Source organism: Ciona intestinalis, chromosome 4 (assembly GCF_000224145.3).
Source record: "Ciona intestinalis chromosome 4, KH, whole genome shotgun sequence".
NCBI classification, from domain to species: domain Eukaryota; kingdom Metazoa; phylum Chordata; class Ascidiacea; order Phlebobranchia; family Cionidae; genus Ciona; species Ciona intestinalis.
This window is the reverse complement of record NC_020169.2, coordinates 2,652,900-2,667,491: the sequence shown is the minus strand read 5'-3', so window position 1 is coordinate 2,667,491 and position 14,592 is coordinate 2,652,900. Positions and strand designations below refer to the sequence as shown.

Genomic DNA, 14,592 nt, shown 5'->3' with positions numbered 1-14,592 from the left:
TAGAAATCACATTTTTGATAAGTCAGAAAATTCTAAACGAAAACGAAACATATCGTTAATTTACTAGCAATCGTTTTAAACTTGTGCTTTTATTAGGTAAATACCCACAACCATGTGCAACCGACACCGTTTACTAAATGCGTTATTAATTTTTTCATAATTACACAGCGTTTTTGTATACGGATAACAATTCTATAGTAGGGTGGGGAAAATGGGACACTTTTCATTCTATTTTCTCGTTTCATTTGGTAGTATAACTGAACATTAAAAGAATTATTAAACCTGTTTCCTTATGACTCCTATAGACTGTTTAAAACACGATCAAGATATTTGGATATTATGGGCTAGAGGTGTCCCATCTCCCCCCACTCTACTATATAATATGTGTGTTAATCTTGTTAAAATTAAATTGTAGTTTTTATTGCATTTTACATGAAAGGCTAACGCAATTGAATATTAACAAAAACTCAGCAGTACAGATATACATATCGCTGCAGCGTTCTCCAGTTGCCGAATATTGATTTAATAATGTTCTGATATCGCTTTCCCATCGTTTTTGATGTTACGTGACCCATTTTCCCGTTACAAATACAATATAGATGTCTGGATTGATTGAAATGAGAGTGTTAGTATTCAATGGCCGAAAAGCGGTTCGGGATGTCAATAAACAGGTTACTTTACAGCGCAAAACATTCTCGCTTACCATACGTCTCTAATGCTGTTAGCGACGAAGCTTAATGCAATTAACTTCGTAATTGAGAGTTCCGAACAGAATAGAATCGCTTATGAAATTATCGGCGCCTAGTATTTTACTAGATTGAGAATTCATTTACTCGCAAATGCAAATACGTTGTTGGGCTATATACCAAGAAAATGACGGATCGGCTTTATAAGCCAAACCTACGCGCGATTCTGCGCAATTTAAACAATGGACATCGGAGGAAAAATACTACCTGACCTACGCGGTTTGCCTCAGCTGGATTTTCTAAGACAGATGGCTGAGAGAAATGTATCATCTACATCTAAAGAACTGCAAGTACGCACACATGAGGCTTGGCAGCAATATCTGAAATCGTGCACAGTTCCAGTGACATTAGAATGGCTCATTGCACTCGGGTTTCCAATGCCAAGTTTCCCACATTACCAACGTTGCTTTACTCAGAAGAACGAAGGAAATGTCGCCATGGCCAGGCCGTGGTTTCAAACAGGTTAGATTTATAGTACTGTTGAGTAAGGTGGGATACCGTTAGCATCTAAATGCCATATTTCATAAAAAGTTTTGAACAGTTAACAACGATCTTTTATAGAGCTGCGGGGCTACGCGGTTATACAATTCTGGAAATATTCTTTATTTACCAACAAATCGAATAAGAAAAGAGTCTGAAAGAGTGTCCCATCTTACCCCACTTTACTATACAAGTTATTATATCTTGCAGGTCTTCAGTACAACAACATTTCCGAATCTGAAACGTTATCTTCTGAAGAGCAATCTACCAGCAACAGCGAGCACTTGTTGCGTTTTAAATCACTCCCACGCTCTACTGCTGCAACAGTACATGATTTGCCGGCAGCTGACGGAGCTGTCCCGTTTATGAAACACATAAAGCTGAACCAAAGTGATAATAATGCAGCAAACGTTTCTTTAAAAGATACAAAACATTCGGTTCAGCATAGGGGCACTTCAAAGAGGGAGATACAACCGACACAGTCCGTTTCAGGCGAAGTGTTTTCATCTGCTATTTGTTGGCAAGGGGAAGTTCCCCAATCGCGAGCTGTTGGGTCAAGTTTTACACAAGCTCGCCAGCATGGACCGAACGCTGATAAACATTTTCTTAATTTTCATCAACAACGAAGAAGTAGAACTAGATTTTCGTCAGGTAATTCTTGTTTATACGAAACTAAAGATTGCTTTTTGTTTTTACCTAAAGATGTAAATTGTTTCGCATTAAAAAAAGATGATTTCCTTCTTTTCCAGAACAATTGTCGATCTTAGAAAGTGCTTTTAGTTTGGGCCATTACCCACCAGTGGGCGTGAGAGAAAAGCTAGCTAGTCGCACCGGCTTAACAGAAGCAAGGGTGCAGGTAATAACAGTGTGCATGAAACAATAAATAATGAATGTATATGACTCATGTCACTTTCCTAAGGTTTGGTTCTCTAACCGTCGGGCAAAGTGGAGGCGCATGCAGCCGAGTCTAAACCCGAATGACGAACTGCGGCCCTGAGTGCTGTTGGTCAACAGCTGACACGTCATTTGTTGTCGGTAGTTTCCGCAGCAGTGCATTTCCGCGCTTGTGACACCAAGTGAGCGCATATCCGGTATGATGACATAACTAATGCGTGTATGGCATATTACTTGTGCCTGTCCAAATACAATCGATCTATTTATCATGCAATCTTCCCAACACAGTATTTATGAAACGTTACTTCATCACCTGTACAAGGAATATTATAAAACTCAAACTGAACTGTATTTGGATCACAAACAATATTTGACGATATAAGTTCGAAAGTGCAATGATTAATGCGACATTTTACAAGTAAAAATAAAAAGAATGAAGTTACATGTACAGCTATATGTTAACAGCAACATCAGTAGCACAATTAAGTATAACCAATGTGCGCGTTTACACTGCTTCAAATAAAGAACTCTTCAATTTTGCAGCAGGGTGGGAAAGATGGGACACTTTTTCATCCCATATTGTCCTGTTCTACTGGGGGGGTAAACAAAGAACATTTAAAGAATTTTAAAACTGTATCCCCATGACCTCCATAGATAGTTGTTAATTATTTTAAGCACGATCAGGATATTTGAATATAGTGGGGTGGGGGAAGATGGGACACCTTTAGCACACAATATATAAAATATCCTGATCGTGTTTTAAACAATTAACAACGGTCTATGAAAGTTGCGAGGACAAGGTTTTATAATTCTTTGAATGTTCTTTGTTTACTACCAAAATGTACGAAAAAATAGAATGAAAAGGTGTCCCATCTCCCCCCATCCTACTATATTATGTGCTAAAGGTGTCGCATCTTCACCCACCCTACTATATATCGATTGCTTAAGGTTCAATGGTAGATTACACATTTGATTCTGATCTCAATAATCAGTTTACACATTTGGTTTGTAAGGCAGGTTATACAAGTTATAAGCGTCCTCTATAAGAGGCAAATTGGCGTCCGCCGGTTCACGGTAGGAGTCCTCTGGAAGAGAAGGACATGGTTCCATAGAGCCGTATGAACCTAAACGTTCTCCGTGGTGACCTGGACGATTCGGCATCATTCGTATTCCGAATTCACCATCGGCTGAAACTGATCCGGAGGAGCATAAGGACGTCCTCTTGGCACGACCTGGAGCAGTTTCTAAAAGAGGAGGCGGGGGAGGACTGTGCGGAGGAGGAGCCTTTATTGACGGTGAGGAGTGACGCTGTGAAAAAGGAGTACGTGGTGGGGAAGGATGTCTGGCACGGAGGTCAATAGATCCCGCACCCGAACTTCCGGAGGACTTTCTTCGAGAAGCAGGTCTATCGAAAACAAAACGTTGGGGAATTTTATTGGGTGCAACGTTTATTTGGGTCGCGTCGCTTAAACCAGGTTCTGTTATGTTTTCTCGACTACCCTCATTTAAATTGGGCATTTTCTTTAGCTTGAAAGGTCGACTGTATCTGTTCTCTGCACGGCCAGTTTGTTGTTTCACTTGTGTTGGCGCTTGAACTGTGTTGCTCGTTTTAACCGCGTTTGTGTTAGACCGTTGAACAATCGGTCTCTGTGGTGCGGGCCCGAGATTTCTCAGTCTGCGGTCCTCGGAATTTGAAAGTCCGCTATAATTTTCGGTGGCACTTCGACGAATTTTTGTGCTACTAAACTCTTTAGACTCGTTAGATGTCCCTTGAACAAATGACTGGGAATAAGGACGACTATTTTGCTTTTCTGGCGAATATGAAGGGTAGTCCTCGTTTTGTTGAGGTACACCATGCAAGCTTTGATCAAGTTCGTCGCAGCTGTCGAATTCGTCCGAAGTAAAATCGTCGCTAAAACCACATTTAGATTCAAAAGCTGGAATGTCAGCATACACCGGGTCTTCCTCTCTCAAGGCAGCGGTTTCCGAATCAACATATCGCTCTTCTGTTGCGCCTATTACCAGAGACTGGGACATTGACGGTTGTAAAGCGTTAGGCTGTTCTGGCAGGATCCGCTCCGATTGTTGGTATACATCTACCTCTGGGTTCGGGGGCACATTGGGCTTGGAACTGCAAGGCACAAGGCTGCTTCGGTGGCGAGGTGAAAGACTCGGCTCTAAGTAAATTGCGCTGGGTGAAATTCGAGCCACCGGCGCTGCAGCTCGCTGAACACTTCCTCGATTATTGCCAACTCCTGTCAAATTCCCGTTAGTGTGATGCTCGGGCAAAGTACTGACTGCATGCTGCCCGCCAAGCGATTTTCCTAATTCATGATCTTTGATTTTGCGGTAAACATAAACAGAGCAGATAGCTGCAATAACAAATAGTACAGTGGCAATAGCGAAACCGATTCCTATCCCACTTCCTAAGTTCCCTTTAGATGCCCCTTTTACGTTTTCGTCATTTCTAAACGAAAGGCGTGGGTCGATTACTGACAGATTCTTGGCCAACTGCAAGGCAGTGGTATCGGGGAACTCTCCGATCGCAGTAGTACGAAATTTTGTCACTGTTGTTGTTGCAACGTCAGGCAAAATCTTTACAAACGATTGGCATTCACTCACGGGGCAGGGCCTTAGCTGAACAGATATATATGCATCTTCTGTTGAGCACATAGTGTCGTTCACAGTATTGCCTTGATAAGTGCATGTTCTATTCCACACACGGGAACATGATTCGTCGCAAGACTCGCTGACCGGTGACCAGCTCGACCATGAAGGGCAGGGATGCGAGTTACAAGTTGCAATTTGCGAGTTGAAAACATCTTTCTTCGTAAACTTGTAGCGTATACGAGTACCACCGCCGCATGATTTACTACATAGGCCCCATTGCAGCCAATGCGTAAAGCAGTCTTTTGTCATCACGTAAAACGGGCGTTTGCGTATGCAACTTTGGCTGGTTGTATCTGAACCTGTAATGAAAAGATGCGATAAAATAGAGTATGCCAAAATATGCTAATGTTAGAAAACTGTATAGCTTACTGTCGGTAACAGGTTCCGTTTTATAGCAAATGTATGTGATTGTATTTGTGTAGTACGTGCATGCTGATATATGTGGTAGAGAAAGTCTCTCGCTCTTTATAGTGTTATTTTTCCTCCAGTTGCTTCTGCATAAAGGGGAACCTCTTGCGCTTGAATATGTGCACTGTCCCCCAGGGGCGTCTGAGTATTTTTCGTTCAGCACTGTCGATACAGTCCAATAAGATACACATTGTGCAATAGGCAGCCAGGCTATCCCAAAGAGAAGAACAGAAGTTGCCAACATTATCTTGCCTGGACGTCTGTCGTATCTATACAATTTCCCAACCAATCTAACATTGAACCAACTCCATATTTACCTTATCCATAACAACAAAATGTCTGTCAAAGCAATATAACTGTTAAAAAAATACCTTACAAAATTTAGACCCTGAAATTCACACGACAGCCAGGCGACCACTGACAATCAATACACCTTCGTCACAGTACTTGAGTTTAACTGCCTTGGCTTCCCACGTTCCCTTTAGTCTAAATTCGACCTGTATCCTTAACACGCAGCGAAATAGGCTTCAGATGGCCGTCTACATCACGCGTAACAATTTCCTGTCCAAAACACCGTTGCATACAAATATGACATAATGCTTGTTTACTTTCACCGCAGTTAAACATAATCGATCATTGGCCGGTAATCTGAGCGTCACAATTTTGCTTTTTACCGTCATGAGTCACTGTAGTCGATTTATCTAGAAGCCACTGTTACTGTCCTACGCACTTTTTGCATGCTAGAGCTAATAAATAATTAAACAATTTCAAACCAGGCAAATCTATCCAGACGCCGGCTACGTGGCTTTGGGAAAGTGCAGACGAAATTCCACCGCTCTCTCGTGACATACTGAACTAAATAACGGTAAACGGCAATTACCCTAATCATTACTGCTTTTAAAATAGCGCGGTAAATGGTAATCTGACCGGCTCGAAATACCGCATCCACATTTACAGAACAGTATTTCTGCCGCTTTTGACTCGCAAAACCGCCAATAATTACGCAAGAATGAGTCACAATTTTTCCTGATCATAACATAACATGCATTATAGTAGGGTGGGAAAAATGGGACACCGTTTCATTTTATTTCCCTGTCCAATTTGGTAGTAAACAAAAATTATTCAAGGTATTATATAATCGTATCCTCACGACTCCCATAGACGGTTGTTAAGTGTTTAAAACATGATCAGAATATTTGGATAAAGTGCTAAAGGTGTCCCATCTTCCCTCACAGTACTATATAAATAACAGCCACAGTAGCAACAGTTTCATCGACCTAGATACAATTACTTCAAGGAACTGTGCAACATAAACAACAACATTGCGTCATAACCAGCATCATAAGAATCCGTTCGAATCTTTAAATCATAAGAACATAGTATAAACAAATTCGCTCGTGTCGTATTAGGTAACACCGCATCAGTTCTATTGAAAATACGTCATTCTATTCGAAACTGGAAAACCCTGGCATGTACAGTGACGCACATGAAAGGGATTTTCTATACAAGTTGTAATTGTTACAAAATCTTATTTTTTCAACATCATTTTTTTAACTTCCTTAACGGTTTTTGATCTGATATATACAAGAAAATTTCATATATACATATGCCTCGCTCATTCTTACTGCATTATTCATTTATTACATATGCTTCTGGAACGCCTTTCAGCGAACGCTCAAATACAACGCATCCCCTTATCGCTTCAAAACAAAGCATGTTATGGGCACTCCCTATGATTGCGTATATCCCACACACATAGAATGCTTTGGACGAAGCATCCGAGTGCGCACACGCGTTACTTAGCAATGCAGCGACAATTGCTGGTCGCTGTATCATGTTTCAATCCGCAATTTAATACCAGCCTTAACACGCGACCTAAACACCTAACAAAGCTGTTTAGGCAATACAGGATGCTGTTAAGCGGTAACCCTTTCAACAGACTAAAACCTAAGCTCTGCTGGTCTCATAAAACAGTCTAACCAGCTTACACTGCATTACAAACTCGCTTTGAATTCCTAAGGGATTTTTCTTTCATATAATGAGTAAGACGCCGTTGACAGATAAACACTTCACAACAGTGGCTCTATAGTTCTCTGTTCATTTATGTACTAAATTAAACGCAGTTATTTAAAAACGGAAAACGATAGAGCACTTCGCGGCGGGCAGATGACTAGAAAGCGAACCCCCACAATCTGAGCGCTGTAAGCTGGTGCGTTCGTCGCTTTAAATTGTATAAAATTGAATTGGGCGTAAGCTATCACAGGAAACAGTAGATAATTACGACGGATACTGTTTGCTGGCACTAATTGTACGAAACGGCATTTACAATCGGAGCTGTTCAGATCAACGTCAATCCGTTTTTGGTTAAGTGCTTAAAGTTTATATGACACGGTTAAACAACTTTGCCTAAAAATTATTGGTATACCTATATTAAACACAAATATAATGTATTTAGTTGATTTATTACCTGCATTAATTAAAAATTTGCAAATAAGTAGCTGTGTTAAAAAATTGTAAGAGATTTTCGCTGCAACGAAGTGTGACGTCATCGTGGGTCAAACCCATAGATATCATATATATGGTCAAACTCGAGTGAGAAAGCTACTATGGAAAAAGACTGTGTTTAGATGCGAGGAGACACTGTTTCAAAGATGCCGAACCGTTGCGTTGTTGAGGGTGTTCAACTAGCTACAAAGAAAAAAGGAAAATACATAAATTTCCGAAAAGCCGAATAGCAAAGCAGTAAGTGAAGTTTGTGCAATGTACAAGGGTGGATTACTGGATTTCAAGCAACCCTCCAAGAACAGTGTTACATGTGGTATACATTTTAAACCCGACTGTTATTGGAAAAAGTTTGGATCTACCACTGAGATACTGTTAGAGTCTGCTATACCTACAGTAAAGTAAAAAAAGATGCACCTGTTACACCACAAAAAAGAAAGCGGACATCTGCAGCTGCATTTGCCAAACGGTCAAGACAAAGAGTAAGTTTTGAGATGTTTTGTATATATGAAATAAAAAAATGTGTGTTTGATTAAGTTTTTGGTTGAAATATTGGGCTGCAGTTTAACATCTAATGCAGTCATAGCCGAATCTTCAAATGAAAATGTTTTGGAGGTGTTTATTTAGCTAGCAAATAAATGATGTTGTAATATTCATTTTTTGGCTAGACTTCATTTGTTTTTAAGGAAACACTAAATGATCTGAAAGACAATTGTATTCAAACTGAAACTGTACAATACAGCAAGCAAACACAAACAAGCCAACGCAGAGGAAAACTTGATAAAAGTAAAAGAGAATTCATAGACATAATCTTTAGGCTACGTAATTAAATCAGCATTGTTATTAAAATTTTAGATACACAAACCAACTTGGAAAGAGCATCTGTTGCGTGTCAGTGTGACTTGCTTTGTGCACCGCCGCTGCAAATACTTGTAAGCGATAGAGAAATTGTTAAATGTTCACCCGTCACAACCAGAAAACATAGAAAGTTGTGAATTGGAAGATTCTCACCTCCTAAAAGTACTTCTCATACTTCATTTGATAATCCCAAGTTCAAAGAGAGATGAAAGGTAAATTTTAGAAAAGATACAAGTCATATCGTGAATTGTATATTTTCAAATATTCATACTGCTTGTTTAGATTCATCCATGACCTTTGTGAAATTAAGTACATTGTTTCACAATTACAACTTTTTATGTTGTTTTCAACCTGTTCTGCTTGTCGAAGAAAGTCTTCATAGTAGATAAAGCTGTTGAAAGCATGATTGTTGCTTGGCAACAGTTGTTGTATACAATTTTATATGGCCAAGTCTGGGTTTTATCCTAAATATTTCATTCGGAAACTTCTGCTTTAATTTTGTTTTCTGGTTCTTCTCCAACAAACGTTGTAGAATTGTTTCAACACTGCATAATCAAATGTGTTTTCCCCAGGTAAAGTTAAATTTTTAATGAAAAAAATACATAGTATCTGGCTATGGATGTTCAGAACTTACATAAGACACCAAAAAAGGAAAAATAGTGCACACTTAACACATACAAGTGTGGAAAAATAGTCAACAACAGCAATTGCAAAAGTTGAAAAACAACACAGAAACTTTAGTTGTTGGTGGTGATGGAATATGTGACAACCCAGAACACATTGCACACTGCTAAATATGGTTCTTATGTATTAATGGACTTAAACAACAACAATATTTGTTCAACTAGTTAAGGTATATGTATGATTTACCAACATACACTACACTCTAGTTATTTTTTTCTAGGTTGCCTTCACAAAAATGAGATAAAAGCAGTAGTTAGGAAAATGAGGTAAAAGGCAGTATCTAGCTGAATGGGTTAAGATGGGCTGTTTTGAAACTAAAAGATGAGCACATAAAGGACAGGTAGAACTTTTTCATTCATGTGCACATCGTGTGTTGGAATATTCAAGGGGAAAATGGCTCAGCAGCCTACCCGCAGTGATGGTAAACTATGCTACAGCATATCATTTCCAGGGAGCAAAAAAGGTCGCTACGTACTGCGAAAAGTAATGACTACAAAAATTTGTGGGATTGTGCCTTCATAGTCTATATTGTTATCCTAAACATTCAAAAAAATTTTTTTTTTTTTTTTTTAAATATTTCCAGAATACATACAAGAACTGTACACCAAATAGGTTTAATACATGGATGATGGTTCTTGCTGCTCACCAATACTTTCTTGTCCACCACCTTTAACCTCTAATTACCTTAACCTGACAAGGAATGTGTTTCCTCCACATCTTTATCTAGGTCAGAAATTAATTATAAGAATAAATCAAAAATTTGGATCAGATTTTAGCCCGCCTTAATTTGTTAAAGGCGGTTGTATACAATATGTGTCATCAGACAGATGTGTAAAACCGGCGGTATACATTACGTCTATCAGGTCCTACTATACTCTATTGTAGTAGGTCACGAGCCGAAATATCTTTGTGTCGCGGGTGATACACGCCTATAAACAGCTTTTGGACTGCGCAGAAAAACATAGGTCACCTACTCGGCGGTGACTAACCAATAAATAAATATAGGGGGTTGGGGAAAGATAAAATATCTCTTTATTTTCTGGTTCCATTTGGTAGTAAACAAAGAACATTCAAAGAATTATAAAACCGTAATTATAAAACCGTAATGTATATTTCATGTTTTATATATAATTTTCGATTTAAACTTGCTTACGCGAAAACAAGAGTGTGCGTTTTTCGTACATTTAGTATATAGGTTTATGTTTACAACGCGTTTATCGCAACAAAACGTATATATATAAGTACAAAAATGTGTAAGTAAAACAATAGTTTATTTCTGTACGTTGTTATTTTTAAAACAGGGCACATTTTAAAATTGTTTCACTGCAATTACTATAACAAATCGACACAAGTTTTAATACATAAGTGCGGAGAGTGTAATTCATATTATACAGTTGTATACAACATAGCAAAAACAGTAGCAGTGAGCATAAAACTCGTGAGTCCTTTAAGCATGTTCGAATCAGCAGAGAGTGAACACAAGCCATTTTTGCAGCCATAGCCTTTTGGACAAGCAGAACAAGGGCTCCCACTAATATAAGGGTGTTTACCTTTGATGTTACCTCCTGGTCCGTAGTTACACACGACAATTTGAGCAGTGGACCAAACTTTACTACCGACGGTGACATTTGAACAGGTCGTTACCCCACATCCTACAGCATAACTCTCTGCCCACGCCGTCTGTGTATAATGCCCGCATACCCTACTACATGCTTTTGAACTGTAGGTGTAGACCTTCTTTTCATTGTCCCAACCGGTGATTGCATCTTCCAACACTTTAGTCGCACTCCATTCGTTTGAACGGAGATATAGATTTTCTCCAACCCAAGTAAAATTGCTGGTTCGTCTACCCGAGCTATGGGCGTAAGTGCACGTTCTTGAATAATCCTGGGCCATTTTTCCTAGCTCAGGATCCCAGACCATTTCTAGCATGTTACTCGCAGATGGAACTACAATTCTTCGATATTCATTATGTTTGTCAACAGCCACTTTAATTTCACTGGCTGTGAGCACAGTGCCTGTGACGACACTTCTTTTTTGCTTATGCCCACCTTCAAATTCAGCTATAAACTGCTCGGGAATATCTTTTACCGTTTTTAAACCTATACCTTGTTTCAGTGCCAGTAAGAAGTAAAATCCGACGAAAACCAAATTCATGACAAATGTGTTATTGACTTAACAGTTTTTATAGTTTATCCTGTATAAACTATATAACTTACAGATAAATACACATATTATTCAGTTACAGCGAGAAAATCTTCAGTTTGACTTACACACTGGTTTCGTTACTGATGGTAATAAGACGGGTTTGCACATTCTATATGTAATGTTTCTACTACCTCGTACGTATATATCCTATATTATACGTATCTTTTCACTACCACTTACCAAACATCCTATACGTATTATTCTTGCACCACCACAGGTAAACTGCAAGCTAACAAAACAAAACCTGAGTTGTCTAAACAACCCTACAAATTACGTTGCAAATTATTACAAAAAGTTAACCTCTCTATGACTAACAATGTATTACGTTTCCAATAATACGTTCCTCATTTGACGTCATAATACGCTGTCCAGGAAGCTGACGTAATGCTGAATCTCTTTTGGTATATTTGTTTTTATTTACAATAAATAGCTTACCATCATATACTTCGAAAGACTGCTATTGTACAGGCATGTTGATAAATAAAAAGTCTAGCGCTATAAGCATCTACAGGGCTCATATAGTCTCCACCAAAGGGAACTTCTGTATAACGCGTCTGCACGAACTGCACCATTAAATATAAAAACAGTCTAAATTCGTGTATTTTGTCTGTATACAAAGCAAAAACGTTTTGTTTCAACATTACGTTTTATCGATTTCTTTCAGGCTGTACTAAAAAATCAATTGAACTGTGGGAATGTCATAACATGGACTCTTAATCTTTAAAATAGTTTATTGCGTCATTTGGCGTGATGTACTCGGAGCAGCATATACGTTACTGCTAAAATCATAGACTCCTTATAAGATATCTTAAGGGGTATATATGGCTAAAACAAATCTTTCATTGAAATAGGCAAATATCAAGGACATTAACGCTAGGCCTCTCGGGGTTTAATATATATACGTCGCTGGCGTGGTACTGGACAATCTTAGTTTAACTGTGGTTAAAGGCTTAAATATGTTTATGTACTCTTTAGTAGTATATAACTGACAGGGTATATGTGGCTTAGGTTTCTTCATTCTCGCCGATTCGGTAACTTCAACTGTTAACAGAAACATTTGTTTTTCTTGTTATCGCTGTCGTCAAGTACACATTTTTGGATATATTTTCTGCGCTTTTAGCAAGCACAAGGTCCCAAATCATTTCCAGCATGTTGCTTGAAGTGGTTTTCTCATTCCATTTGGCAGTAAACAAAATATATTCAATGAATTATAAAAAAAAACGTGTTCTCACGACTCCCATAAACCGTTGTTATATCTGTTTAAAACACGACCAGGGTATTCGGATTTTACGTGCTAAAGGTGTCCCATCTTCCTTCACTCTACACTATATTTCGTTCGTTCACTAGCTAAATGTGAACTTAGCGCTTTCCGCGAATAGGCACACGAAGCCTACTGTTTATACACGCTGACAACTTTAACAGTTCGAACTAAATGGTTAAAGAAACAGCAGAATGAGGGTAAAACACCAGATTCTGCAGCGGAAACGAACATTTGTTTTATTTTAGTTGCAACAACCGCAACAGTCTTAATGCCATTTGATTTTAAAATCACTTCTCTTTTTACATTGCAATATTTTATTCTGCATATAAACACCATTAAACTCGTAGCAACTGTAACCAACTTGAGTAATAGCACAAGTACGATGAATTTATGTTACAAACAAAACATTGTTTTTACAAACACGTTCGTTTTGCTCAAGAATTTTTACTTATTTGACACATAACCGATTGCTGCATGTCACAGTACCATACGGGCAATTTGAGCAGCTCGAACCGCTTTGATAAGGTCTAGCGCGGTTCACATTTCCACCAGGTCCGTAGTTGCAGATAACAAGTTGCGCAGTTTTCCAAATATCTTTAGAACCCACTCTTACATTCCGACAGTTTGCCACACCACACCCAAGAGCATGCGAATCGGCCCATACCATTTGTGTATAATGTCCACACAGCTCCCCGCTTGAGCATCGGTTTATTTGATAGTTGTAGTTATCGGATTCGCTTTGCCAAGATCCAATTGCGTTATCAAGAGCCTTCGATCTTGTATCAAAGTACGATTGAAGGTACATGTTTTCCCCCACGTACCAAAAACTTCCAATATTTGTACGATTTTTGCTATGTTTATACACACAATTGTTAGCATAGTTTTGAGCGAGTTTACCAAGCGAGCTGTTCCAACTCATTTTCAGCATGTTGCTTGCACGTGGGATAACATTGGCCCGGTTAAAGTTATGTGCGTCGACCGCATGATTTGCATCAAAAATGTTCAACGGGGGTTGATTAACGGCTCGTGCATTGCTGCCAATAATTAGACTCAGTGTCACTAAAACAATAAACACAACGTAAATATTTTGGTGCATCTTAAAATTTCATTCACGTATGCTTACACCCTGAAAAAGTTAAAATTTTAACCGTCAGCAACGAAAAAGATTTAAACAAAACGGAATTATTGGTCCTGCCTATTCAATCAGAGTTCGTTCAGACAGTGATAGGTTATTTTAAGGTTGTAAGCAACACTTTATTGAGAAAAGGTTTGGCACATAGTTTAAGAAGAAATGTACAGCTTCCTTAACTGGTAAAATGGCTAGATTTCCTATAACACCAGCACAACTTTATGCGGAGTGTTTTTCTTATTAATAGTTGATCATAATAGATTGCTATAATCACGCTTTAATTTGAAAGACAAAGTTGTTTATGTATGGTTTATATCAATAAGCAACCATCTTTTGTATAGCTGTCATGTACAGTATCATATTATGTGCACTATATGATTTATGTACATGCTTATTCACAGTACCAAACTTTGCGGGTGATTATTTTTTATATGTTTGTGAATGACTGCAATTTACATTAACAACTGGCGACTGACTTGGTTAAAGCAATTAGCATTCAGCGCCTTGCCTAAGAACACCCCCAAGCATCCTAGCATTGGTGGCAGCATCGAGCTATAAATCGAAGACCAAAGCCGTGCACAAATTAAATAAACACTTTACTAATTTCTATGTCCTTTGGGAACGCCCTTAAGTATTTCCATTTTGGTGATTCACTTCGTTTTGTGAATTCGTTGCATCTGCTATATTCCCATTCGAATAGATTACAATCAGTAAATATTCAGAATTTAGAGTCTTCGGACCATTTACGCAGG

General features: G+C 38.6%; 4 protein-coding genes and 1 long non-coding RNA gene across 6 annotated transcripts; 2 read left to right on the top strand and 3 right to left on the bottom strand.

Annotated features, from left to right (window-relative positions):
* Positions 1-647: 647 nt before the first annotated feature.
* On the top strand, positions 648-2,545 carry pax3/7-like (transcription factor protein). The gene is given in 4 exon segments (NM_001078330.1): positions 648-1,208; positions 1,437-1,877; positions 1,976-2,082; positions 2,146-2,545. Coding segments are annotated over 4 exon segments (906 nt in total). The 5' UTR covers positions 648-928; the 3' UTR covers positions 2,224-2,545.
* A 391-nt stretch (positions 2,546-2,936) lies between these two features.
* LOC108949447 lies at positions 2,937-5,555 on the bottom strand. The gene is made up of 2 exons (XM_018811650.2): positions 5,160-5,555; positions 2,937-5,089 (listed from the first exon to the last, which is right to left on the bottom strand). Exons 1-2 carry the CDS (start codon positions 5,440-5,442, stop codon positions 3,114-3,116), a joined length of 2,259 nt encoding a protein of 752 aa, XP_018667195.1. The 5' UTR covers positions 5,443-5,555; the 3' UTR covers positions 2,937-3,113.
* Positions 5,556-7,821: 2,266 nt separating this feature from the next.
* LOC104265614 lies at positions 7,822-10,011 on the top strand. 2 transcript variants are annotated; one of them, XR_003395838.1, is made up of 4 exons: positions 7,822-8,182; positions 8,387-8,486; positions 8,556-8,770; positions 9,131-10,011. It is a non-coding gene; the product is annotated as an uncharacterized LOC104265614 (long non-coding RNA). The 2 variants fall into 2 exon arrangements; XR_717225.3 differs by lacking the exon at positions 9,131-10,011 and adding an exon at positions 8,841-8,930.
* A 486-nt stretch (positions 10,012-10,497) lies between these two features.
* LOC100185684 (CiUrabin) lies at positions 10,498-11,454 on the bottom strand (the record flags this gene model as incomplete). Its single annotated transcript, NM_001246286.1, is given in 1 exon segment — positions 10,498-11,454. A coding segment is annotated over 1 exon segment (771 nt). The 3' UTR covers positions 10,498-10,628.
* Positions 11,455-12,693: 1,239 nt separating this feature from the next.
* On the bottom strand, positions 12,694-14,401 carry LOC101242100 (peptidase inhibitor 16-like). Its single transcript, XM_004225975.4, has one exon. The coding sequence runs from the start codon at positions 13,805-13,807 to the stop codon at positions 13,160-13,162; it is 648 nt and encodes a 215-aa protein (XP_004226023.1). The 5' UTR covers positions 13,808-14,401; the 3' UTR covers positions 12,694-13,159.
* Between the last annotated feature and the right edge of the window lie 191 nt (positions 14,402-14,592).